We start from the raw sequence: 27560 nt of genomic DNA, 5'->3' as shown, positions 1-27560 counted from the left end.
CCTCAAGTTCAAGTTCAGTCACTCAAATAAATGAAATTTCTGGAACTAAGATAGCAAACTTGACAACACTATATTTACACTTTATTTACAATGAAAATATATACAAACTAAAAAAGCTGGTAGAAACCGTATGTAATGAATGAAATCGAAATGTAAGCTGATCTCTTACAATACACCACAGCACTTGCGAATCCGCATGGGACTGAACTGAAATTCACCGCTGCCTGTCTATATTTGAAACGAGCTGTCAAAGAAAATATCCGGCTGCTTTCACCAATCACCAGTCTCCTCACGGAAACTGCCATGTCCCTCCCACTGTGAGGCTGGGAGTCCGTGGGCGGGCGTTTTCGCAGTATTTGTCCAATAACCGTCTTGCATTTTGAGATTGAAAAGCGCATAGCTCCCAAATGCCATTGAAGTCCACTGAGGCTGGGCTGCATCGCGCTGTCACGAGGAGGAAAAACTCATGCGCACATTAGGCGAACTGGGGAAAGTTATAACGGAATGATTTCGCACTGTAGTTGGGTTGAGCACATGTATTTCTATGAGTCTGGATCTGAAATAGCAAATGTTATAAGGTCGGATATAACATAAGCCTAGCGCAATTCATCCTACACGATGTTCGTCATTTTTAGATGAGGCTGAGCCTCCCTCGTTGTCTTAGAGCAATCGCCCGTGATACAGATGGATTCTTAACATTTACGCTGGTTTGCTTATCTGGGTTCTTTTTTTCCCAAGAAAATATGTTTTTAAAAAAAAAAGGATCATTTGTTATAAATCATTAACTCTCTTTAAAAGCCTTTATGTTTTTCCCCTCTAGCATGACACACGCAAATCTGTGGAAACGTATCTGTTGTTAGATATTATGTGGTTTGTTGAAGGTCAGACGCACTGCTGGTGGGAGATGGCCGAAAAAAGTTAGTGGAGTGTTTTGATAGCTGACACGGGTCGTACAGAACAGTGTATGCATGTAGGTGTGCGTGTGTGTTTGGTGAGCAAATGGATGGCAGTGTAATGAACCGCATTCAGAGAAGAAAGACAAGTAGAAGCTGAGGGTCAGAAAGGCCACAAAGCCGACAGCACCACATCTGTTTTTCATGCAGTGTTACTTTGCCTACTCACTGATGCACTGAACTGAGATGTGAAACAAACCCACGCACGCACATACTCTTTAACATGTTATTCATTCACACACACTAACCAGATGATGTTTGTTTTGTGGCTTTTTTTTGTTTGTTTGTTTCTTTTCACAGGTGGAGAACTGGTGTCCTCGTCTGCCGTGGAGAGGCAGTAACACTGACGATTTTGAAAAGCAAGGACAGGCACGTGTGGACGACTGTCACGCGCGCACACACACACAAACTGGGGCTGTCGGACCTAGTGTATAAAAGTAGTTGAATGGAAAGTGTTAAGCAGTGAATAATTTTATGCTGCCAAAACAGAATAAGCATGAGATGGAAGGCTAAAATCTAATATTTATGAATAGCTTGATAATGAAGCTATTATTATTGATCTAATGTTAGCAAGGAAAGTACAGTGCTCAGCGTAAATGAGTGCACCCCCTTTGAAAAGTAACATTTTAAACAATATCTCAATGAACACAAACAATTTCCAAAATGTTGACAAGACAAAGTTTAATATAACATCTGTTTATCTTATAACGTGAAAGTAAGGTTAATAATATAACTTAGATTACACATTTTTTCAGTTTTACTCAAATTAGGGTGGTGCAAAAATGAGTACACCCCACAACAAAAACTACATCTAGTACTTTGTATGGCCTCCATGATTTTTAATGACAGCACCAAGTCTTCTAGGCATGGAATGAACAAGTTGGCGACATTTTGCAACATCAGTCTTTTTCCATTCTTCAACAATGACCTCTTTTAGTGACTGGATGCTGGATGGAGAGTGATGCTCAACTTGTGTCTTCAGAATTCCCCAAAGAAAATAATTTCTTTACACCACAAAGGTGAAGGCTACAAGCAGATCAGCAAAGCTTTACTTATCAGTCAGAATACTGTAGCAAAAGTGGTACAAAAATTTAAGAAAGATGGAACTGCAACCATCTCACAGAGACGTCCAGGTCGTCCACGGAAGTTAACACCTCGACAGGAGCGCCTTCTGATGAGAAGGGCTGAAGAAAAGCGGCATGCAAGGTCACTGCAGTTATCTAAAGCAGGAGAAAGCCACACTGGGGTGACTATTTCCCGTGACACAATACGGCGTACGCTGCAGAGGAATGGCATGTATGGATGCCGTCCACGAAAGAAGCCTCTCCTAAAGCCCAGGCACAAAAAAGCCTGTCTAGAGTTTGCCAGGGCCCATGCTGACAAAGATGAAGACTACTGGGACTCTATACTCTGGAGTGATGAGACCAAGATAAATGTTTTTGGAACTGATGGCTTCAAAACTGTATGGCGTCGCAAAGGTGAGGAATACAAAGAAAAATGCATGGTGCCTACAGTGAAACATGGTGGTGGCAGTGTCCTTATGTGGGGCTGCATGAGTGCTGCTGGTGTCGGGGAGCTGCATTTCATTGATGGCATCATGAATTCACAGACGTATTGCTCTGTACTGAAAGAGAAGATGCTACCATCACTCCGTGCCCTTGGTCGTTGTGCACTTTTCTAACATGACAATGATTCTAAACACACATCTAAGGCCACTGTTGGATTTCTGAAGAAGAACAGGGTGAAAGTGATTCAGTGGCCAAGTATGTCTCCTGATCTGAACCCAATCGAACACCTATGGGGAATTCTGAAGAGACAAGTTGAGCATCACTCTCCATCCAGCATCCAGTCACTAAAAGAGGTCATTGTTGAAGAATGGAAAAAGATTGATGTTGCAAAATGTCGCCAACTTGTTCATTCCATGCCTAGAAGACTTGGTGCTGTCATTAAAAATCATGGAGGCCATACAAAGTACTAGATGTAGTAGTTTTTGTTGTGGGGTGTACTCATTTTTGCACCACCCTAATTTGAGTAAAACTGAAAAATGTGCAATCTAAGTTTATATTATTAACCTTACTTTCACTTTATAAGTTAAACAGATGTTATATTAAACTTTGTCTTGTCATCTCATTTCATTCTCATTATCTGTAGCTGCTTTATCCTGTTCTACAGGGTCGCAGGCAAGCTGGAACCTATCCCAGCTGACCATGGGCGAAAGGCGGGGTACACCCTGGACAAGTCGCCAGGTCATCACAGGGCCGACACAGACAACCATTCACACTCACATTCACACCTACGGTCAATTTAGAGTCACCAGTTAACCTAACCTGCATGTCTTTGGACTGTGGGGGAAACCGGAGCACCCGGAGGAAACCCACGCGGACACGGGGAGAACATGCAAACTCCACACAGAAAGGCCCTCGCCGGCCCCGGGGCTCGAACCCAGGACCTTCTTGCTGTGAGGCGACAGCGCTAACCACTACACCACCGTGCTGCCCACTTTGTCTTGTCAACATTTTGGAAATTGTTTGTGTTCATTGAGGTATTGTTTAAAATGTTACTTTTCAAAGGGGGTGGACTCATTTACGTTGAGCACTGTAAATAATAATGAAATCCAGTGCAATGAAAGTGAAAACTGAAATAAGTCATACAGCAAAACCGATTGTGACTGTGTCTAACGTGTGTTTTAGCTGGAGATCCGGACGAGTCTGGACGAGCTGTATCGCGTGATGTCTCGGCGTGAGGAGTTCCGCTGGATGATGTTGAGGATCAAGCGGATGGAGGAGCCATGGCTCAGCGCCGTGCACTCCCTCAGCCTCAAACAAGACCTGCGCAGTCGCAAACGAAAGAAGGTGCACTCCTCCTCCACTTCTGCTTCCTTCACCCGACCTCCTTCCAACTTCTCCTAACTTTTGTGCTGCTCTTGTCCTTTCTACATTTATCTTTTCCCTGCATCCCTCCTTCTTTTTTTTCATTTTTGTTTTGTCTTTTTCTTTCTCGTCTCACCTACTTGTTTCATCTTGTCTCATTCCTTAGCTTCTCATCTTTTAAGAACAGGGAAGGTGACATGTCTTTTTAATTGTGTCTGAGTTTCTTCTCATCTTTTTTTTTTCTTTGCTTTCACTAGCCACTTCTGCTCTCATCATGCTTCCCTTCTCTCTCCTTTTTTCTCATTCCTTCTTTTCTCATGTTTTTTTTTTTTTCCTGTTTCATCTCGTCTTTTCTTTGCTTCTGTACTCGTTCTGTAGGGATCAGGGCACTTTGTCCAATGCCATTTCATCCATTAGTTGAGACATTTCGTCCAAAGCCTTTTTCATACGCACTATCAATTATTTTATGTGGTGACGATATGTGCGACAAGATCGAGAGATAAACAAACCATAAATCATTTAAGGAGTGCATTAAGCAGGTTTATGACTGCATCTCCCCATAATAAATGGAAACGTGCCTAATGATAGTGAGGTGACAATATGTGCGACAAATCGCTGTACATTTTTAAACCAGTCCTGAAGAAGAATTCTCAATAGAATTTGACCGAAGCAGAAAACATTTCTGTAAGGCAAATTACCATTACATTACATTACCATTACCTTACCATTACAGGCTGCTCTCGGAGCTTTGAGTCCAGTGAAGCAGTTTAATTCATCATATAGCCAGTCTTAAAGGATAACTGAAAGTAGGCCTGTCAAGATAACAAATTTTGTTGGACGATATATAGTCTCAGAAATTATTGCGATAAACGATATTATTGTTGATGTCTTTTCAAGACAATTTTATGCCACTAGTAATAATACTAATAATAATGATCGTTCAAATGCACCCTTTCAAAGAACAGTAAACGTTTTAATTAAGTCAACTTATTCAATTCAACAGTGGAACATAAAAAATATATAAATACATAACCTAAAGAAATAAAACGGCAATCAAACAAAACCACTCACAACAAAAACAATAAATAAAATACAATCTATGGCTCTTGAAAATTGCACTTAAGTAAATATTAACTTGGCACAGGGTAATAAACGACATTCTTTTCTTCACAGGCAACATTCTGCCAATCCAGTTTCTCAAACATTAGCACCCAGATAAACAAAAAGTGCAAAGTAACAACGTATTGCCAACTGTCATTTGGATAAAAGTAACAATTAGAATGAGATAATATGTAGGCAAGGGCGTAGGTTTGGTATTAACATTGGTGGGGACAAAAACCCAATGTCAATCCCCAGTGGCACCAACTTCAGGTCAACATTAGAGGGTCACAATATTTTGCTCTGTTGTGTTCCACCAAAAGAGTCTCCATCATCTCTCCAAAGTCCAGACTTTTAACATTTGAAGTTCAGAACTGTAGTAATTCATGCATAATAATAATATGCAGTTCATTTGATTAATTGCAAATCTTGCATGTGATGATTAACTCAGTCTACCAATTTGCAAATGTGTTTTACAAATGAATAACGCATTGACTGTCGGGAGGGTGTATGTTCCTTTCCCTCATAAATGGAAGTAAAACACATACAGAGCCTTAAACACTGTTCCATGAGGCTGGCAGGGGGAGTAGGTTCGCTTCCGTGTGATCTTTAACTAGTTTTAGAATGCTAGTTTAAGCTGATATGTGATTGATCTAATGGTAAAACAGGACGAGGGCTCTAGAACTTTTTTGACACATTGAAAGGTTACAATTTTACTTGGTAACAGAACGTATCTGAATTCTGATTGGCTGTTCTTATATTATTGCCCTTTTATTGTCTTCTTGAGCCCAGAGCGGAGAGGGGAGGGAGTGACAGGGTTCTACAGAGAAGTTTTTTGCCTACCACTTTCCAATGAACCTCCTCGAAAACCAATCAGTTCAGCGTATGTATGTACTCGGTATGTGACGTTTTCAAAAAAGAGACGGGAGTAACCAAAAATTTCTGATCAAGAAGGCGGAGGCTGTTATGCTGATTACGTGAAAATGTTTTATTTGATTAAAAGGTGTCTGGGCCACGAACAATGTCCACATCACCATCGGGTTGTTGTTTACATGTGTCATGTTACACGAACTCGGTCAGGGTTCTTAAATGAAGCACTTCAGATTAAGGGTTAGCAGGCTGCTAAAGTTTGCAGGCACTTCACAAGCAAGACTCAGTGCAATATTAGCCAACATTAGCACAATTTGATATGATTTAATAATGTCTTTGTGACCTTATTGAACACCAGTTGTTGTCAGTATCAACTCGGATTGTTATTTACATGCCACACAAACTTAGAAAAAGTCGTATTCATATGTTGTCGTTTTTACACACTGAATACAAACTTGTTAACTGATTCATTTTACGAGCTTATCTAACGTTACATTCCTCAAGGACAGTTTGCTAGCTAGCACTGCACTGCAACCGCACTTGCTAATTGATATGGTAGCCAAACATGCTTGCTGTTTTTGCAACCATGCCCCCAGAGTGAATTTTGCGTGGTGTTTCGCCCAGTGGAAACCTACAGTAACCATTTGTGTACCACGCACAGAGCGTGATTTTTTTTTTTTTCTTAAATCAGAAATATTGGTAGGGACATATCAGCCATAATTTGATATTGGTAGGGACATGTCCATACCTAACTCTACACCTATGGTCTGTCCAACGGAGCAACGTGTTCTTGTCTCTTCCCCATTCAGTGGATACCCTGGCTGGATAACTGTTGCATGCTGGGAGGCCCCGCCTCTGGCAGAGAGCCGCGTGAGACGACAGAAAACAGAGCAGTGTTTTATTCAGTCAATGGGTCAAGCTAATACTCTGGTGGCTTCCCTATGTAGATGTACAGCTCGTAAATGGCAAAATCACGGTAAAAAAAAAAAATTACCGAGTTTTTCATTTACCGTACGATAAGCCGGTATATCGAATATCGCAAGAGGCCTAACTGAAAGCAAATTTTTTTCTTATCAAACTTTTATTTCTCATTTTATTAAATATAGGAATGCATTTTTGATCGCTATTTTGTCACTGCTATAGCAAGTTATGAGTGTTTGAAATATGCTGTGTAATATATCAGTCCAAAAGTCAAAGCAATGGTCGTAAACAAGATTCGTCAAGACCTGTGCGAGACATCGTAGGACAGAAGTAAAACGTACAGCAGAAATCAAAGTGACCAACATCTGCCAATGTTCCCTGTGTCCGAAATCACTCACTCGTTCACTACTACCTACTCAGTATGTAGGGAATTACCATATAGAGGACTATATAGTGAGTTCATTGGTAAAATGAAAAAACACTTTCGGACTCTAGTCCGTCGCCCTGGTATTTACATCATTACTGTCGCACGATTAAAACGTGCCAGATCAGTCAGCTGGTGGGTTTTCAAAATAATAAATACATGCATGTATTTTTGTGATGAATACATATTATACTGAGCGCATTTCCCACATTAATAAATACGAAGTACCTGCATCTTTCAGATTTTTTCAATCAAGTCTGAATCCTTTCTTCACTGCCTTTTATTAAATCAAATTTGAGACTTTTAATTTGATTGCTTTCAGTGCGACCGCAGTCGATGGGATATATTGCTTTGGTTAGTGACCATCGTTGTACACTTCTTTTCGTGATGCATTGTGGGATACTTTGAGTGCACTATATAGGGTGTAAATAATCCTCACTAAGGTTTCAGACAGCACTACAAAATGGCATCCTCACTATATAGTGCCCTATATAGTGGGTAGGGAGCGTTTTCGGACACGGGGTAGTCAAATGACGCGTGCGCCTTCTTTCGAATGCTGATGTAATCAAGCCGGAAGTTTTGTTTGTTTTGATAGCAATCAGGAAAGTTTGAAAAAAGTAGGCAGTAATCGTCATTTAAACTCGTTTTTGTGCGATATTTCGTTTGGAAAACAGTTTTCAAAATGGCAGCACTGACACCTGGCTGACACTTCACGTTTCGAAGTCTCGCACAAGTCTCGTGAGGATCGTGTGGATAAGTGGTGCCTGCCGTGGACCAAACGATCTACATTCAACATGGCTAAAAACCGAACAGGCCGATAAGTATAATATTTTAATTGCAGTTAGCTGCCAATACAAGTCACGATATAAGGTTACTAAAACCAAAAACGTAATTGAATAACACGTTAATTAAGAAATAAAGCAAGTTTAAAAATGACTTCAGTTCCCCTTTAATAAGGCGCGCGCAGTCCAGAGTGCACCCGAGAGTCCTGCGCGAGGAAGGGGTTTTTGTCGATTATTTCTTGGATTTTACATGAATACGAGGTAGGAACCCATCACCGAGAAAGGCGAGTCTGGGGTGATCTTTACTCGCCATTAGATTTCACAACTCGCGTTTGGCGGGTGGTTAAACTACACACCGCAAAAATGTGTTTTGCTTCGGTCAAATTCTGTTGAGAATTCCTTTTATTTCGGGCAAACAAATACCTGAAATATAAAATAACTGATAGTGCGTATGAAAAAGGCTTTGGACGAAATGTCTTAACTATTGGACGAAATGGTCGTTGGACGAAGTGTCCTGTATCCTTTCTCTATTTTTTTTTTATTCCTCCTGTTTTTTTTCCTCTTCTAACGTTTCTTTTCTTGTCCTCTCCGTTCTCCTTTCCTTTTCCGTTTTATTTTCTTTTTGTTTTCCGTTATCCTTTCCTCTCTTCTTCTTGTTTTTGACTTTCTTTACCCTCCTGTCTTTTCCTCCTTTCTTCTCTCCCTCCCCTCTTCCTCTCATCTCCTTCCTTCTCCCATATCTTTTGGTTCTTTTTCTTCTTACTCTCTTTCCCCCACATCTCTCATTCCTTGCCTTCTCGTCTCCTCTGTTCTGTGTTCCTCTTCCCCCTCAAGGGATGAGCAATTCCCTAAACACCTCCGCTTCAGCATAAACAGTGTATCAGTGTCTTATCCTGATTCTGTTTCAGTATTTGTTTTAGGAAGGTCTGTTTTGGTGCTTTGTTCAGCACGTTATTCGGAAAGGAACACGGAAAAGCCATTGTGGCATGTACCTGCCAGTTTTAAATAATGCACACTCTGCTAAATAATTCACACACGTGTCGTGCCGAGAGACAAGCACATGCGCGTGGCATCCAGAACACTCTTTTCCCCTCGAGAGTGTGTGCGATGAGACTCTTCTCTTTCACCTGCAGCCAACCACCGTGGCAACCACCCAAATACACACACACGCGCACGCACACAGACTGCCTGATGTGGAAGTGTTGAACAATTGAGCCCTAAATTAAACTGTGTGTGTGTGCAGAAATGTGATGACCACAATTCTCCAATCAACTAATTTCTACCGTGACTCCAAACCAAAGATTTGGTCCATAGAACCTTCTGGAAGCCATCATAACCTGATGTGACCGCAAAGTTAATTGCTGTGATATGATTTTCGTTCTCCGTCCGACGCATCACGCTTTATTCTCTCCTTTTAAATCCCTCGCTGAAAGGACACCTGATCTGAATCCAATATCAGCAGCTCTTAGCTGAAAATGATATGTTCGTGGTGCATCATCTCAGCCTTCAGCACTGAACTTGGATTGAACAGACACACACACATTTCCCAATACTGACTGTTATGTAACACGGTGCAATATTTTCTGTCTTAGCTTTATTTAGTTAGCTAGAAGATGTGAGGAAAGAGCAAACGCACACGGACAAAAACAGGAAGGATGATATGAGCACAAGAAATAAGTGAAGCAACTGAGCAATGAACAAAATGAAAGCATCAAACCAACCGATCAAAGAAGAGTATCTGAACACTGTAATGATGTCACCGTGTTAGAGAAAGTAATCCAGTTGTAAGGGTTTTCTTTAAAAGTATGATTCTAATTATAGTTTAATTAACACACATGGGTTGAGGCTATATGAACAAAATATTTACATGTATGGCAGTGCAGGAGCGTGTCAGAATTTTGAACTATGTAACTGTTGATGTGTGTCCAAAAAAAAAAAAATTTCTGCTCACATAAGTTGGTTTTTAAGTTGGTTCCTTAAAGCAATACTTCGCAAAGTTGAAATGGAAACCTATTTTTTTTTTCCACATTTAAGTCATTTCTGGGAAAAAAAAGAATGCTCTCTGTCACAAGAGCAGAAAACCCAGCCGTAGGCTACTATCACACCGTCTCATATCTTGCCACGTAAGCGTCGTGTGGGTCAAACGGCAAGAAATGAGGCGTATTTTGTCCAAAATTAAAGTCCTGTGACGTCACACATACACTGTGTACGTTCCTGTGGCTTGTATGGAGTTCAAGGGACATAAAGTTATGGCGTACTGAGGTGTATGCATGGCGTATGATGCATTGCTGCGGTGTAACCATTTCGTTGGCGTGGCGTTTCATTCTTGCGTGTGACGTTGCTGCGGTGTATCTGCGGCATTCACAGGTGGGTGTAAAAGGGGACGTTCGTTGTCATTTGTCACTGTCAAGAAAGCATCGTGTTAGCAAATCATCATCATCATATTGCCTTTGTGGAGTGTCCTCCTTAGGGTGCTTCTGTCTTGGTCGGAAGAATCCTATCAGGCAGTTGCAAGAAGCCTGATTTATCCATCATTGTACGTCTTATCTGTTCTGTGTCTAAACCCAAAAGTTTTTCAAATTTTGACCACTTAGAAGATCTTGTGTCGAACAACAGTTGTTTTGGGAGTTCATCGTTGCCCATACGACATGTATGTAATATATCTTAATTGCTGTTTATGGCAGAATAGTTTAATGGGAAGGGCCTTTGCTTTCTCACGTAGTTCTGCATTTGATATTTCAAAGCTGCAGTCTATCTCTCCCTTGATATCTTTTTCTTGATTGTTTCTATCGGGTGCATTTTTGAGCTTAAATCCACCTTTTGCCATTTTACGGAGGAGGCCATGCCATACAACTTCTTCAATTTTACTCCTTTCTCATGCATTTAACTGCCATGCCTGTACACTGTACAACACAGCCTTGATCGAACACATGCTGTGAGGAACTTTAGTTGATAGATGGTCAGTTAGAATGTGCTTAAGCTCATTCCATTTTTGAAAAGCGGCTCCAATCCTAGTACCAAGGAATGCAGAATTGTCACCAGAGGTCATGATGGTATATCCAAGGCATTTAAAGCTACGGACATTTTTTTGATCTTGTTATCACCAAGGCAAATGAGACACTCCTTACTTTTCACCTCCTCATCCACATTAAAGGCCATCGTCTCCGTCTTAACAGAGGACGTTTGCAATCCAAAGCGAGTGAAAGTGTTGGCATAAATCTGCAGAACATTTTTGAAGCTCCTCAATGGATTCTGCAAAAATGGTTAGGTCATCAGCATATGGAAGTTCTGTTATCCGATTTTTCCGATTTGCTCACACTTTCTTATGAAGTTCTCGTTGCGACACCTCACTTGGGATACAATATTTGATCTTGAAGCCAGTGTCTGGGTACGCTTTCAGTATTTCATGGTGGGCAGTTCTAACAACAACGTCCATGTACACATTGAAAATGGAAGGGGATTCCAGAGCACCTTGTCGGCATCCAACTAATGTGTCAAATAGTCGAGCTGTCCGTTTGATAAACGCTTTTGTGCAGGTGTATAGAGCACATAGGACTGATCCTAACGGGTGATTTCAGTTGGATTTCAAGGCATTTCATCAAAGCGTCGCATGGTATCCAATCGTACGCTGCTTTCAGGTCCGCAAAAGCTATGAACAGTGGGGTTCCTGATTTACTTGACTTTTCGAGAACTTGGCGTAGAGTGAAGATGGCATCACACGTTGACCTGTTTGACCGAAATCCAAATTGTGATGGTAGCAGAATGTGCTCATATGCCTCCTGAGCTCTCTCCACAATGATCCCCAATACAACTTTGGATAGGGTAGCAATGATACTTAGACCTCGGTAGTTGTCAGCACATGATCTCAGTCCCTGTTTGTGGATACATTTAATGCTTGCAGTAAGGCATCTAGTTGGTACGTGTAGAAATGTCCATACCAGAAGAAGTCAGGACCCAAGAAGTGCAAGGGAAGAGCGAAGACATCAGCCACATCCACCCAGCCAACCCTCATCAGACATGTCAACTAAAGCATTCTCACAGCATAATAGATGTTTGATCAATGTTCCTGCTGTGTAGCTTTCATTTTTACGGCGTACACATGACTTATCAAAGCTGCTACGGATTTTTAAGTGCGGACTTAAAAATACGCCGCACCCTGGCGTACAAGGAGATCGTGTTACGCATCCTAGAGTATTAGCTACATACGTAAGCTGCCGATGCTGTGACGTTCCTTTCTTACTGCCATGTTTCCTGATACGCCGTATATACGCAAGGCCAAAACGCCAATGTGTGACCAAGCATAAATCGCATAACGTGTTTGTAGAAACATAAGCCATTCACAATTATGTCAAATTTTTTTTAAATATTGCTTTGATTTTGTGAAAAACTGCAATGGAAACCTGGCTAGTAATATACTTTGATATGTCTACTCAGCACAACTTGTTTTTGTCTACTTCCTAACCTCGCTAAGGAGGAGCTGGTATAACAAATACCTCAATTTAAAAAAAAAAAAAAGATTCTGTCTACAGATATCTAAACCTTTTGAACAGAGTGTGATTTTAATCATGATTTGAAGACATTTTTGGTTTCACTACATGCCATAGTGAAACAGATGTGTGACTAATTAGATACCGGCGGTCAACACCCACAGTGGTTTTGCAAGTGTTTTCACTCATTCTTGCACAAAATTTTAGTCGTCAGTTTATTTGTATAACGCTGTTAACAACAGACATTGTCGCAAAGCAACTTTACAGTAAAATAAAGACGTTAAACATACAGTGGGGCAAAAAAGTATTTAGTCAGTCACCAATTGTGCAAGTTCTCCCACTTAAAAAGATAAGAGAGGCCTGTAATTTTCATCATAGGTATACCTCAACTATGAGAGACAAAATGAGAAAAAAAAATCCAGAAAATCACATTGTCTAATTTTTAAAGAATTTATTTGCAAATTATGGTGGAAAATAAGTATTTGGTCAATAACAAAAGTTCATCTCAATACTTTGTTATATACCCTTTGTTGGCAATGACAGAGGTCAAACGTTTTCTGTCAGTCTTCACAAGGTTTTCACACACTGTTGCTGGTATTTTGGCCCATTCCTCCATGCAGATCTCCTCTAGAGCAGTGACGTTTTGGGGCTGTCACTGGGCAACACGGACTTTCAACTCCCTCCAAAGATTTTCTATGGGGTTGAAATCTGGAGACTGGCTAGGCCACTCCAGGACCTTGAAATGCTTCTTACGAAGCCATTCCTTCGTTGCCCGGGCGGTGTGTTTGGGATCATTGTCATGCTGAAAGACCCAGCCACATTTCATCTTCAATGCTGTTGCTGATGGAAGGAGGTTTTCACTCAAAATCTCACGATACATGGCCCCATTCATTCTTTCCTTTACACGGATCAGTCGTCCTGGTCCCTTTGCAGAAAAACAGCCCCAAAGCATGATGTTTCCACCCCCATGCTTCACAGTAGGTATGGTGTTCTTTGGATGCAACTCAGCATTCTTTCTCCTCCAATCGCGACAAGTTGAGTTTTTACCAAAAAGTTCTATTTTGTTTTCATCTGACCATGAGACATTCTCCCAATCCTCTTCTGGATCATCCAAATGCTCTCTAGCAAACTTCAGATGGGCCTGGACATGTACTGGCTTAAGCAGGGGGACACGTCTGGCACTGCAGGATTTGAGTCCCTGGCGGCGTAGTGTGTTACCGATGGTAACCTTTGTTACTTTGGTCCCAGCTCTCTGCAGGTCATTCACTAGGTCCCCCCGTGTGGTTCTGGGATTTTTGCTCACCGTTCTTGTGATCATTTTGACCCCGCGGGGGGAGATCTTGTGTGGAGCCCCAGATCGAGGGAGATTATCAGTGGTCTTGTATGTCTTCTATTTTCTAATAATTGCTCCCACAGTTGATTTCTTCACACCAAGCTGCTTACCTATTGCAGATTCAGTCTTCCCAGCCTGGTGCAGGTCTACAATTTTGTTTCTGGTGTCCTTTGACAGCTCTTTGGTCTTGGCCATAGTGGAGTTTGGAGTGTGACTGTTTGAGGTTGTGGACAGGTGTCTTTTATACTGATAACGAGTTCAAACAGGTGCCATTAATACAGGTAACGAGTGGAGGACAGAGGAGCCTCTTAAAGAAGAAGTTACAGGTCTGTGAGAGCCAGAAATCTTGCTTGTTTGTAGGTGACCAACTACTTATTTTACCGAGGAATTTACCAATTAATTCATTAAAAATCCTACAATGTGATTTCCTGGATTCTTTCCCCCATTCTGTCTCTCATAGTTGAAGTGTACCTATGATGAAAATTACAGGCCTCTCTCATCTTTTTAAGTGGGAGAACTTGCACAATTGGTGGCTGACTAAATACTTTTTTGCCCCACTGTATGAACTAATTTTGCTCCAGATAAATGTATTTATCTGTCCTTGATGAGCAAGTCTGTGCCGATGGTGGCAAGGAAAAACTCTCTGACAATATGAGGAAGAAACCTTAAGAGGAACTGGACTCAAACAGGAACCCATCCTCATTTGGGTGATAACAGATAGTGTGATTATAAATAACTTGCTTCTCTAACTGTGTAACCAGGAAATTCCATATAGCTTCATTATCTATTAATTATCACATACTTCATGCATTTTGAACTAACTGGAGCTTGTTTATGCACTTATTGGAACATCCGGATAGTAAGGCATCACAATAATCCAACCTAGAGGTAATAAAAGCATGAACTAGTTTTTCTGCATCATGTAGTGACATATTTCTTTTCTTCGCAATATTTCTGGGCTGAAAGAAAGCTACCCAGGTAATGGCGGCACTGGCAAGGAAAAATCTCCCTGAGAAGACATGAAGAAGAAACTTTGAGAGGAACCAGATTCAAAAGGGAACCCATCGTCACTTGGGTGATAACCAATAGTGTGATTATACATAACTCGCTTCTATAACCGTGTCCTATATAGTCGCAAAGTACAACTGTGTAACTGGGAAATTAATTATAGTTTTAACATGAAGTCTATTTTATTGAAGTTATAAACTGTTCATTGATGGAGACTTGAGTGCAAAACTGTTCATGACAACTGTAGTCCGAAAGATTGTAGTCCTCAGCCATCACAGCAAAATTGTAAGTGACCAGAACCATCTTCTAAGTGTCTTTCAGCCATCCATATGGTGCCATCCTCCACAGGATGAGACTTTAGCCAGAAATAGGGCATCAGGATGGATCAGGGAAATGTTTTAAAGTGAATGTAATGTCCCTAAAGCACACTTTTTTTTCCTTGTACAAAGCAACAGTCTATGTTGATTGACCATGTGTTTTCGAACCATAGCTGATCCAAAAGGCCATAAATTAATGGAAAATCAATAAGATCATCCGATTTTCACAGAATCTGCCGAGACTGAACTGGAAGATCCCAGAGGGGTGCGTGACGTCACACGTGTAACAATTCAGGTATCAGTTTCGTTCCCGTGCGCACCAGTGGCTAGACCAGTCTTGATATGGAATCACATTTTGGAAAGAATTCTGATAGTGCTCGGAATTCTTATATGTCGGACGAAGGAGCAGATGATTATCAAATATATTCCAGAGTAAATGGTTATCTTTTCAAGCCCCCAAGACCAGAAACAGATGCCAGTTCACGACAGTCCCGCTCACTGCCAATAGTGCACCACCAGCCAGAGAGAATTGGAGAAACAGATTGGTTTGTGGATTTTATTTTTATTTTTTTATTCTAAGCTGGCTGCTGCAAAATATAGGGAAAATATTTACATGTACCACAATAAATGCAGAAATATAGTCTTTAAAATGTACACGTATTCAGTGTAATTATTGAAAGAAAACATGGTGATAATAGGGGAATCAACAAACTGTCCAAATGTCAGATCGAGTGTTATTTATTAAATTTTTTGCTCCAATAATTCCCATGTCGTGGTGGTGGTGAATACTTGATGAATCAGATTAATTATTAGTAGGCGACATGAAATCTGCCTGTTTCGTTTGCACAAACTGTCGCTTTAGATTAGTGTCATTTCTCGGAAACTCGTCAACTGAATATCCTGTCGTATATAAATTTGAACATCCAAACACAACGCCGTGCTTTCACATCATTATTTTTGTAAGATTTTTACAACAATATCCAATTTCAGCAAGTGAACAAACACGGAGTCGGATGAGCCAAAATGACCCAGATAACCGCGGTTCCACGCATGACGTCATGCGAGATTAGCCCTGGGGCAAGGCTGCCTTTTTCCAGAAGCCGCAATTTATCGATAGTTTTGTGCTTGATAATAAAATAATTATTATTTTTCCCTCGTTTTATTAATTCATCTTGATCATTACTAATGATATATATTCATTTTAAAGCATTACAATAAGGCGTTACATACACTTTAAAATATTTACATTCAATTAACCGATGTGACTAAATCGGTCAGAACAGTTGAGTGATGAGACGAGGACGAGGCTCGTGTCTAGTGACTTTGACCTCAGGTCATGAACCATGATTCTGATGATAAAAGCAGGTGTCCTGAAAATTGGCAGAATTGTAATAATTCTGCCAATTTATCTGCCAATCTTGTGAAACTCTTTAAGATTGAAGAGTTTCACAGCCTGCAACAGAATAGTAGACTCGCCATACAAACGTATTAAAGAAGCCAGAGAATGACTGACAGAAACAAACAAGGAAGAAGTAATAAATAAGAGAATAAATAAAAGGACGACAGACACAGCAAAGCGAAGAAAAACAGACTGGTGTTGCAAATAAGCACGTCGTAATTAAGCGATCTGAGACCACGCATTTTAACTCCTGAGCAAGGGGTTCTTGTGGTGTCTGAAAATAATTGTGGAAATCAACCGTAACTCATATCAACAGGCCAGAGTTGTTGTTACATCTCGGATAGCATTGTCTCATTTTGTTCTTATTGACTTGCACTCATGCACTGTAGTTTTAATACAGTACAGTTCCTTTATTTACTCTAAGTAATATGTTTGAAGTACAGCATTAATTTTACAACTGTGTTTTAGAGCCAATGTAGGTAAAAAAAAAAAATAAATTATGGAGATTTGGGGGAATTAATGTATTATATTTCAATTAAAAAACTCAATTTCTGAGATTAAAGTCGAAAATTTACGAGAGAAAAAAAGTCACAAATTTTCAAGAAACAAAACTCATGGGCTGAGGGTGGGAGAAAACAGTGGTGTTTTATTTTGTCAAGTAGTCACATCACTTCACTTTGCAAGGCCAGATCAATGTCATCGTACCACAAATGCCATGGCTGAGCCGAGGGTTATAGGAAATGCAGTCTTTCTTCCTAAACTCTGTTTCTCAGAATGCACTGCAGCCACAGGAAGCATGTGATTGTTACGCATCCTGGGTGCATCAGGAGATGAGTGTGTAAACCACAAAGCTTTGTTTCTCCGTATCCTTTTTTATGCCCCGCTGGCTGAAAGGCCCAAAGGGGGATTATATCGTGGCGATTTCCGTCTGTCCGTCCCTCCCTCCCTCACTCCGTTCCAGGAAGGGTGCTAACCTTCTGAAATCAACTCCTCTCACAATTTTGGGAGGAATTTCTCGAAGCTTGGTAAAAGGCCTCGTTATATGACTGTAATACGCATATTGCGATTTAATTTCGTTTGTGAAAATTTTACCAGAGTTTTAACCCTTGATTAAATAACTTGTACTTTGGCAATTTCATGAGGGTGTACATTCTTCTGAAATCAACTCCTCTCACAATTTGTGGAGGAATTTCACCAAACTTGGCAAAAGGCTTTGTTATATGACAGTTATACGCATATTGAAATTTCGTTTAATTTGGGCAAATTTTACCCGAATTATGCCCTTGATTATTAACAAACTAGTGCATTGGCAATTTCATCAAGGTGTGCTTGCTTTCTGAAATCAACTTCCCTCACAATTTTTATTCCCCGCTGGCCGAAAGACCCAAAGAGGGATTATGTCGTGGCGATGTCCGTCTGTCTGTCCTAGGAAGGGTACTCACCTTCTGGAACCACCTCCTCTCACAATTTTTGGAGGAATTTCACGAAACTTGACCGGATCCTTTGTTATATGTTGGAAATATGCATCGTGCAATTTTGTTCAATTCAGTCATATGTTACCAGAGTTATAGCATAGTTGCCGGGGGGGATATCGTGCTCTCAGAGCACTCTTATTGTCTTAGCTGTTTATAAATGTATCGTTTTTGTGCGAGAACAGTTTCCTGTTAATTTCAGTCTGTGAATTCTTCCCATTTGCCCAAATCTCTGTTACTGTAAAAGAGCTGAGCCGAGAGTTATCAGACATTCTGTCTTTATTGGCGTGTGGTTCTTTGACAAAGAAAAGCCACTATTTTGTTTCTCGTAAACTTGCGACTTTAATCAAAGAAATTGTGAACTTTTTCTCAGAATATTACCCCCTTCCCCACCTCCATGTTTTTTTAACCTGCAATCGCCCTAATACGCCATTGTCCAGAAGTGCAGTCAGTAGCGATAACGAAGAGTAAATATTCGAGTCAAAATTGTTCTTTCTGTCTGTTGTCATGGTTACATAGTATCAAGAGCATTTGATTTATTTTTCTCACTTGCCCACTGATATTCTGTGGGAATTGGAATATTTTCCAAAAACAGCATGTCCGGAAGTATTTTATTCCTCTTATACAGCAGCAGTTAGCCAGCGATTCAAATTTTTAATACACCAGAGAAAGTCCGGTCATAGTTTTTAACCGCTAAAGTTACATTAAATGTTTAGAAATATCCATGAAATGAGAGTGTTCTGGTTATCAATTACATTACAGTTGCTATAAATAGAAAACGTTACTGTAACACTAGTGTAAGTTGATAATATAGAAAGGATTACGTATTAAAATGAACACACACCTGTGATTTGCCTTGCAACTAGAACGATCATCAGAGCTGCTGTGATTAAAACTAACACTGTGGTATTCAAAATAAATAATAGACACCTTCCAGGCAGCCAGAAGCAAGTATTTCAGTGACCATCGTTATGATGAGTAATAAGAAGCATCTCTCTCTCTCTCTCTCTCTCTCTCTCACACACGCACTCCTCTTTTTTTTGAGGACAAGTATTCAGTGATGACGCACAAACGGACCTGTGTGTATGTACAAGGCTAAAAACTAATAAGGAAGTGTGTGTGTGTGTGTGCGCGTGTTAGATCCTTGTGCACCTGGGCCTTCTGACAAAGGAGTCTGGCTTCAAGATAGCGGAGAATGCGTTCAGCGGGGGTCCACTGGGGGAGCTGGTGCAGTGGAGTGACCTCATCACCACTTTATATCTGCTGGGCCACGACATCCGCATTTCAGCCTCCATCGCTGAGCTTAAAGAGTGAGCGCACACACACAGCACTCATAATCAATTGTGTTTGGAAATATTTATTTTTATTTTATTGGTTTGTTTGATAGGGACATTACATCTTAATGAACATTAGTATAAATACATAGTGTAAAGACGCCGGAGTTAGCATAACTGCTCATTTTCATCCGTTGTCCCTAGGCAAATATTACAAATATTGTCCCTAGGCAAATATCACATAACACAATTACACACACCTTATGAACCATTAATTAGATCTTCTCTCCATCTGATCTCACATCAGAGTGAACACACACAGTAAGAGACTGTCGACGAGACGTTCTCATAACCTCCACCATTCTGTCTGTCTGTCCGCAGGATCATGAGGAAGGTGATGGGAAACAAGTCCAGCTGTCCCACACAAGGTGACAAAGTAGTGGAGCTCATCTACATCGACATCGTGGGCCTGTCTCAATTTAAGAAGACGCTAGGGCCCTCATGGGTGCACTACCAGTGAGTAATATCCGCTCTCCGCCGTCTTTATTGATCTCAGTCTGGCTCACTCTTCACTGATAGAAGTAAGTCAAGTCAAGTGGATATGCACAGATTCGTCTGATGGGGTTTGTGAGGTCCTCCAAGGCATTAAAGCTGTGTGTGATTCATACCGTGAGGTCAGGACCAGGGCTGCAATTCAATGAAAAGTCAATAAGTTGATTATAGATGACATGCTCTGTATTGTGAAGCACCCTTTAGTACACATTACCTCACTTTGTTTAGACTAAAAATCACATTTGATGGAAAACAGCAGGGAATGTCATATTGGTACCGGAGAAAATGGTGCCAAAGTACAGGAACACATTACATTTCAGGGGTGTTGCTCTCATATTCTTTATCTTTATTTATACATAAGTTATTCCACGAAATCGGGTTGTACATGAGCTGATGGCCGACGAGGCGCGTAGCACCGAGTTGTCTACAGTCCATGTACGACGAGATCGAGCAGAATAGCTGTTTTATTTTTTGCAAATTCGATAAATAAAAACTTTTATACAAAACGCCCAGCAAAATCATTTCCACTTAGGATGTAAACAAAAGGACAGTAGCACTTTATCTGATAATAATAATTCTTGAAAAATAAAGATATGTTCTTACCATCAAATACATGGAATATAACAATTATTCCATATTTTGTTGTTTTTTGGGGTTTTGTTTTCGAGTAGTTTTTATTTCGTCCTCGGCTTGTTCGGTAGCACGCGCCACCATTTTTTTTTTTTTTTGTTCTTCTTTAGGGTTTTTTTGGCGGTTGGCAAACCAACTTAAAGGTGTGTCATGGCCTAGGGGAAACCACGACAATAAAGGGAGGCGAGGAGAACCAAATACGTTCGTAAGAACTATTTATTTTAACAGAATTGCAAGTTCAAACCAAGTTAAGTGGGGAATTGTCAATTATATTACGAAGTGAGGTATGCTACATGCGCGTTGGATGATCAAAAAACAAAATGAGGTCTCTTGTAGTTGCAGGAGCTGCTCCTTAAAACACCAGGGCACACCTGCGCGCCGGTGTTGCACCTCAGTCATAATTAGGAAACTCCGCCCCCAAGCGCGCTGAACCGAATATGAGGGAAGATTGACAGAAAACATGAAGGCAGCCCAGGAGGGGCATCACACCTCCCCGCATAAGAGAAACCTTCTAGGTTTCACATTTGATCCATAAAGCAGAAAGTCAATACAGCCAAGAAGTAGCTGTCCTTTCATTTAAACCATTATTTAAATAAAACACCCATTCCAAAATGGTATTTTCACACCAAAAGTGAATTACCACTTTTAACACCCAACCGTCACCAGTGACTATACAGCCAAATAAGCAACAGACAATATTGAAAATTCAACATTTGTATCAAAAGTTATACGAAGCATTCACCCGCCATTACCCGTTGCGAATATTCGCAAGGAATGCGAAATTACCCACTGTATTTAAAGTGCCCTTCCACATTCCGGGCCCTGGAAAGGAGGACACAAAAACAAGCAGGTGACAGGGAAACATACCAAAACTGATGGAATTAAGAGGAGGGAGCGCGCGATAGCGCGTCCGCTACCACATTCTCCCTACCTCTAATGTGTTTTATATCTAGGTTGTACGGCTGGAGAAAGATGCTCCAGCGCATAAGTCTTTGATTGGGGTTTTGGAGGGAGTGAAGAAAAGTCAGCAGGTTGTGATCACAATATACAACGATGGGAACTTGACTACCCCCAACATACACCTCGAAATTTTGCAACACCCAAATCAAAGCAAGTGCTTCTTTCTCGATTGTCGAATAATTTAATTGGTACGCGTTGAATTTTCGAGAGAAGTAACAAACGGGCTGTTCAACACCCTGATTATTATCCTGTAACAGGACGGCTCCGGCCCCCACATTACTTGCATCGACCTGTAGTTTAAATGGTCTGCTCGTTTGTGGCGCAGCAAAGAGCGGGGCGGACGTAAGGACGTTTTTAATTTCCTCGAACACGGTTTGACACGCAGACGTCCAGAGAAAAGGCTTCCTCTGCTTGATTAAGCGTCACGACCACTGACGAGAAATTACGACAGAATCCCCTGTAATATCCAATCATGCCTAAGAACCGTAACAGTTTTTTTTTTTTTTATTGATGGGTGGAGGGTATTCGTCAATCGCAATGACCTTTGCGCGAACCGGGCGTACCAAACTTTGTCCAACAATTTTCCCTAAATATGTCACCATCGCCCTGGCGAAGACGCATTTCGCCAAGTTGACGGTGAGGTTTGCTTCGGCAAAACGGGTGAAGAGCTGTTGAATACGATCGAGATGGCTCACCCATGTATCGCTATAAAGAACCACATCATCCAGGTACACTGCACATCCTTCCAGATGTTCAATGACCTGGTTCATAAGACGCTGAAAAGTAGCAGCTGCGTTACGCAGTCTGAAGCTCATGACTTTATAAGCATACAGGCCACTTGGTGTAATAAAGGCGGAGACTTAACTCGCACGGTTGGTCAGTGGGATTTTCCAGTACCCTTTTAATAGGTCAAATTTACTGACGAATTTAGCTGAACCAACCTGATCCACGCAATCGTCGACTCGCGGCATTGGGAAGGAATCAGCTTTAGTAACTTTATTGAGCTTCCTATAGTCGATGCAAAATCGATAAGAGCCATCAGATTTATTCACCAACAGGCATAGCGATGCCCAACTAGAAAAGGATGGTTCTGCCAAGCCATGCCTCAGCAAATATTGAACTTCCCGCTCCAGAATTTTCTGTCTTTCCCCCAAAACTCGGTAAAAGCACTGACGCACGGGAGGAGCATCACCTACATCGATGTCATGACTAATGACCGGTCTGGGTAGGTGTATCGGAGAACAGTGTGGGAAAATCTTTTATTAGCGCAGTCAATTCAAAGATCTGCTCTGGGTTTAGATGTCTTAGGAGTAGGGGAAGGTTAGCTAATGACTCGGAATCTTTAAGTCTCCCTAACAAAACCGCGTCATCAGGTTCATTGACGTCCACCTCCTCCAGCATTGCCACCGCCGGGGAAGGTTGACCAAACACGCCGGGGGAGGCACTTGCTGTGTCCCGCGCTGCCACCGCTGGAAGAGAGACAGGTGACTCGCCGCCGCTAGAAGAACGCTCACTCCCCCTACCTGTTGCTACCACCAACGAGCCAGGGAGGGAGTTTGTTACAGACATGCTGTAACCACGGGTTTGCTTTCACCCAATTCGTGCTTGCGCACAAAATAAGGCTTAAGCAAATTTACATGGCAGAGCTGTGATTTCTTTTTCCAATCTGGCGTGGCAATCACATAATTGTCATTGCTGTCCTTACTGACAACTTTGTAAGGACCGGCAAATTTAGCCTGAAAAGGTGAATGCAAGACTGGTAAAAGGACCATTACTTGATTTCCTGAATTGAAATCGTGACGCACTGTTTTTCGATCATATGCTCGCTTCATTTTAGCTTGTGCACCCTGCAGTTTAACCTGTGCCATCCTACTGGCTTCGTATAAGCACTGCCTAAACCCATGGACATAATCAGCCAGTAATTTCGGACGTTGCCCTACCGGAGCATCATCAATCAAAGCGGAGAGTTGGCCGCGCACATCGTGACCAAATACTAAAGCATTGGGACTAAATCCCGTACTCTCCTGTGTGACCTCCCTGGCTGCCAACATCAGCCAGGGAAGGCCGTCTTCCCAGTTCCGCGCCAGCTCAACGCAATCTGCCCTTAACATTGATTTAAGCGTCTGATGAAAGCGTTCCAGGGCACCCTGGCTTTGCGGGTGGTACGCAGACGCTTTATTATGTTTGATCTTTAAGAGGCGCAAAATCTGGGTGAACATATTGGAGGTAAAGTTTGTTCTGCAATCGGACTGTATTATTTTTGGCAGGCCGAATATTGAAATGAACTGAGACAGCGCTCTGACTACAGCCTTGGCCGTTATCGAGCGAAGCGGGTACGCAGCAGGGTAACGGGTGGTTTGACAGATCACTGTCAGCAGATAGCTGCTCCCGGTTTTCGAACGTGGTAGAAGACCCACACAATCAATCAGCAAATGCTCAAAGGGTCGAGGCGTGACTATGATCGGGCGGAGAGGAACAGGCTTCGGTGTTTGGTTGGGTTTTCCTGTTAACTGACAAACATGACAGGTACGGACATGATTAGCCACCCCCCTTTTAATTCGAGGCGAGTAACAATGATGGACGATCCGATCGTACGTTTTCTTAACGCCCACATGGCCAGCATCATCGTGGGCCGTTTTCATTATTACCTGACGCAAGGACTATGGCACCACAATCTGCCATGCATGTTTACTGATGGAATCATTATGCAATGGGCGTTTACGCATCAGGATACCGTCTTTAACCACATAACCTTGCGTCAGGTTATTATTGTCCAAGTAAGCCTTGTCAAAAAGAGGTTTGAGAGAAGAATCACGGCTTTGGGCCTCTGCCCACTGCTTGAACGGGATGGGATGTGGCAACCACAGTAACAGGTCAAAGAAATTACTATCCCAGTCACTTGGGTTACGTTACATTACGTTTAGCAGCTCGCGTCACCACACCCGACGGGTAGGCTTGGTTAGATCCGGCACTCCCCAGAACCGACTGCTTTAACTGCCCGCATTTGTCAGCCCTTATGACGGGAAATACCCCATCGACCCAAATTTTCGCCCCAGCTAACCCATTGCCCAAAATTACAGACACACCAGGGACAGGAAACGCTGGTCGGACGCCCAGCACGACCTCTCCGGTAACCAAAGCTGATGTGAGGTGCACCTTATGTAAAGGTACCACGAGCACATCAAGATTGATACCACACACGGAAACTTTTTGGCCAGTATCAGTCAACACCGAGAACGGCAAAACAGACTGCAAAATAAACGATTCCACTGACCCCGTGTCCCGCAATATTTTAATCAGCACCCTTTCTCCGTCAGAACTCAGCGCCGCGGTCCCGTCGAAGATAAAGGGAGAAAAGTTTGATTGGATGCTGAGCCGGTTCTCACTGCTTTGCGAGTCGGGGAGAGGGGAAGCTAAAATAGAGGGTTTAGCAGCTGAGATGTTTTTTCCTTTACCCTTCAAAACTGGGCATTCAAATTTCCAATGGCCTTTGCCCAAACAATAATTACACACACGATTAGGGTCCAACCTAATCGGTGTACGAATCTCAGGTTTGCTCGCTGGCGTTTCAGGTCTATTAATGCGGAAGGGCGAAGCCCCGCGCAGCCCACGGTCAGCTCTGAGGAGTAACAAGCCGGTGAATTTAGCTTTGTGCACTAAAGCATAATCATCGGCTAGACTAGCTGCCTCCGGAAGGGTTGCGGGATCGCGTTCACTAATATAAATTGCGATCTGGTCGGGCAGACCGTTTTTAAATTGCTCAATTAAAACCAAATTAGTAAGATCTTCCTGCGAGCCTACCTCAGTGGTGGAGCACCAGCGAGTAAACTGTATGGATAAATCCTGGGCAAATTCACTATAGGTTTGGTCTGAGCGTTTGCGCATATTACGAAATTTCTGGCGATAAGCCTCGGGCACTGACTCATAAGCTTTCATCACCACCGATTTCACTGACGCGTATAACTTGCTTTCGGGTGCACTGAGGGCAGAGAAAGCCTCCTGCGCCCTGCCAGTCAGTACACACTGCAGCAAGTGTGCGCGCCTGCTCAGGCCAATCCTGAGCCTCGGCCACGCGCTCAAATATTTTAAAGAAAGTTTCAACCTTTGACTCGTCAAATTTAGGCAGAAGACGTACACATCTTAACACATCGAAACTACCCGGAACGACGGCAGCAGAACCAATAGAAAGCATTTTGCCTTCTTCGACCAGTTGTAAGCGCTTGCGCTCAATTTCTAATTTTTCACGTTCAAAGTCTTGTTGTGAGCGTTCAGTCTCGAGCTCGAACCTACATCTTTCTATTTCAGTTTGCTGGTCAATCTTGCTCTTGTCTATTTGAAGCAGTAGCAAGTTCTGTTGCTGCTCATACGTCAAACCAACTAAAGGAGGGGCGTCACAAGGTGCATTACTGCCACCAACTGGGCTGGAGTGTGGAGCAGGAGATACTGGGGGTGGGAGAAACTATATTCTTTTAACTATTTCTGCTTCTTTTAAATACTTGATAACAAAGCCGCCATTTTGTTTTTCTCTAGTCACGGTGTATGAGCTGATATCCTAGTAGTAGAGTAGTAGATCAGAGTGCGCGATTGCTCATATCCAGTGAATGTGGATAGAATATGCACACAGTACTGTGCAAAAGTCTTAGGCACATGCAAAGAAATGTCAACCAAAAAAGGCTCAAAAATAATGAAATGAAATGTTTCAGCATTAAAAAAATACTATAAACAGTAATCAGTAAGCCATAATAAAAGAAACAAAGTCAATATTTGGTGTGAGATGACTCTGCTTAAAAAAATATATATATATATATATATATATATATATATATATATATATATATATATATATATATATATATATATATATTATGGTCTCAGGCACAGTGAGTGCAGTTTTATAAGGAAATGAGCTGTAGGTTTTACTGAGCATCTTACAGAACCAGCCACGGTTCTTCTGGACACTTTAATTTTGCACCAAAACCCAGCAGCCTTCATTATGTTTTCTTTTTTAATCTGAAAAGTGCTCTCTTATGGAATATGCTGCTCAGATACAAACTTTTCTTTTCTGTAACATTTAATTTTGTGCTGGAAAAAAACCCGAACATTTGGACTCTAAAATGTTTTTGTACTGACTCGATAATGTAGAAGTCATAAAATAGAAATTGATAAAGTTTGTATGGGGGGAAAAAAATAGGGTGCCTAAGGCTTTTGCACAGTACTGTGTATTGTCTCATTTTGTCAGCTTGTCCAAGCATACCATACATTTATGGTATTTTCTATCTTAAAAAAAAAAACTATCTTCTACTGGTTCAGCTAAAAAGTCAGTCGTTTGTAGAAGAACTTGATGGGTGAAAAGTAAATGAAAACCTGAGCAAGGTCTTGGATGAATGATTAATCTACCAAGTGAACAGTTTCTCATTTCAAAACACAACGACTCATCATGAACCCGTTCCTTTCTTTTGTACATTTTGCCTTGCATATTTTAGTCATAATTAACATCCTGTGTTAATAATGCATTAGCACAGGATATTAATTATTCAGTGTTAATTAATGGAGTATAGGGAAGCTATTTGGATCAACTGGCTTGTAAGCATTTTAGCGTCTAGTCTATTTTTCTTGTGTGATGTTTAATTTTCTTAGCATGCACTTGTGTGTGTGTATATATACACACACACACACACACACACACACACACACACACACACTGGTCAGCCATAACACTGACATAACCACTGACAAGTGCATTGATTATCTCATTACAGTGGCACCTGTCAAGGGGTGGGATATATTAGGCAGCAAGAGAACAGTCAGTTCTTGAAGTTGTTGTGTTGGAAGCAGGAAAAATGGGCAAGTGTAAGGACCTGAGTGACTTTGACAAGGGCCAAATTGTGATGGTGAGATGACTGGGTCTGAGCATCTCCAAAATGGCACATCTTGTGGGGTGTTCCCAGTATGCAGAGGTTAGTACCTACCAAAAGTGGTCCAAGGATCCAAAGGACAACCGGTGACAGGGTCATGGGTGTCGAAGGCTCATTGATTCGCATGGGGCACAAAGGCTAACCCGCATGGTCTTATCCCACAGAGGAGCCACTGTAGCACAAACTGCTGAAAAAGTTAATGCTGACACCTTTCTGTTTTAGCTACCATTAAATTTTTCCGCATATACACCCACTCACCTTAAAAATCCACCTTTTGGTGGATTCAAGCTGAAAA

General features: G+C 41.6%; 1 protein-coding gene across 3 annotated transcripts in view; it reads left to right on the top strand.

The window, feature by feature from the left end:
- The window catches only part of mgat5 (alpha-1,6-mannosylglycoprotein 6-beta-N-acetylglucosaminyltransferase), a 209234-nt gene that overhangs the window by 132539 nt on the left and 49135 nt on the right, over nucleotides 1–27560 (top strand). For all 3 annotated transcript variants that reach the window (XM_060911817.1, XM_060911818.1, XM_060911819.1), the window contains 4 exons: nucleotides 1254–1322; nucleotides 3644–3805; nucleotides 19075–19244; nucleotides 19590–19724. In XM_060911817.1, the coding sequence (XP_060767800.1) occupies nucleotides 1254–1322; nucleotides 3644–3805; nucleotides 19075–19244; nucleotides 19590–19724 (536 nt within the window). The remainder of the gene's footprint in view (nucleotides 1–1253; nucleotides 1323–3643; nucleotides 3806–19074; nucleotides 19245–19589; nucleotides 19725–27560) is intronic.

Source organism: Neoarius graeffei, chromosome 27 (genome assembly GCF_027579695.1).
Source record: "Neoarius graeffei isolate fNeoGra1 chromosome 27, fNeoGra1.pri, whole genome shotgun sequence".
Taxonomy (NCBI): domain Eukaryota; kingdom Metazoa; phylum Chordata; class Actinopteri; order Siluriformes; family Ariidae; genus Neoarius; species Neoarius graeffei.
This window is presented reverse-complemented; position numbering and strand designations above follow the sequence as displayed.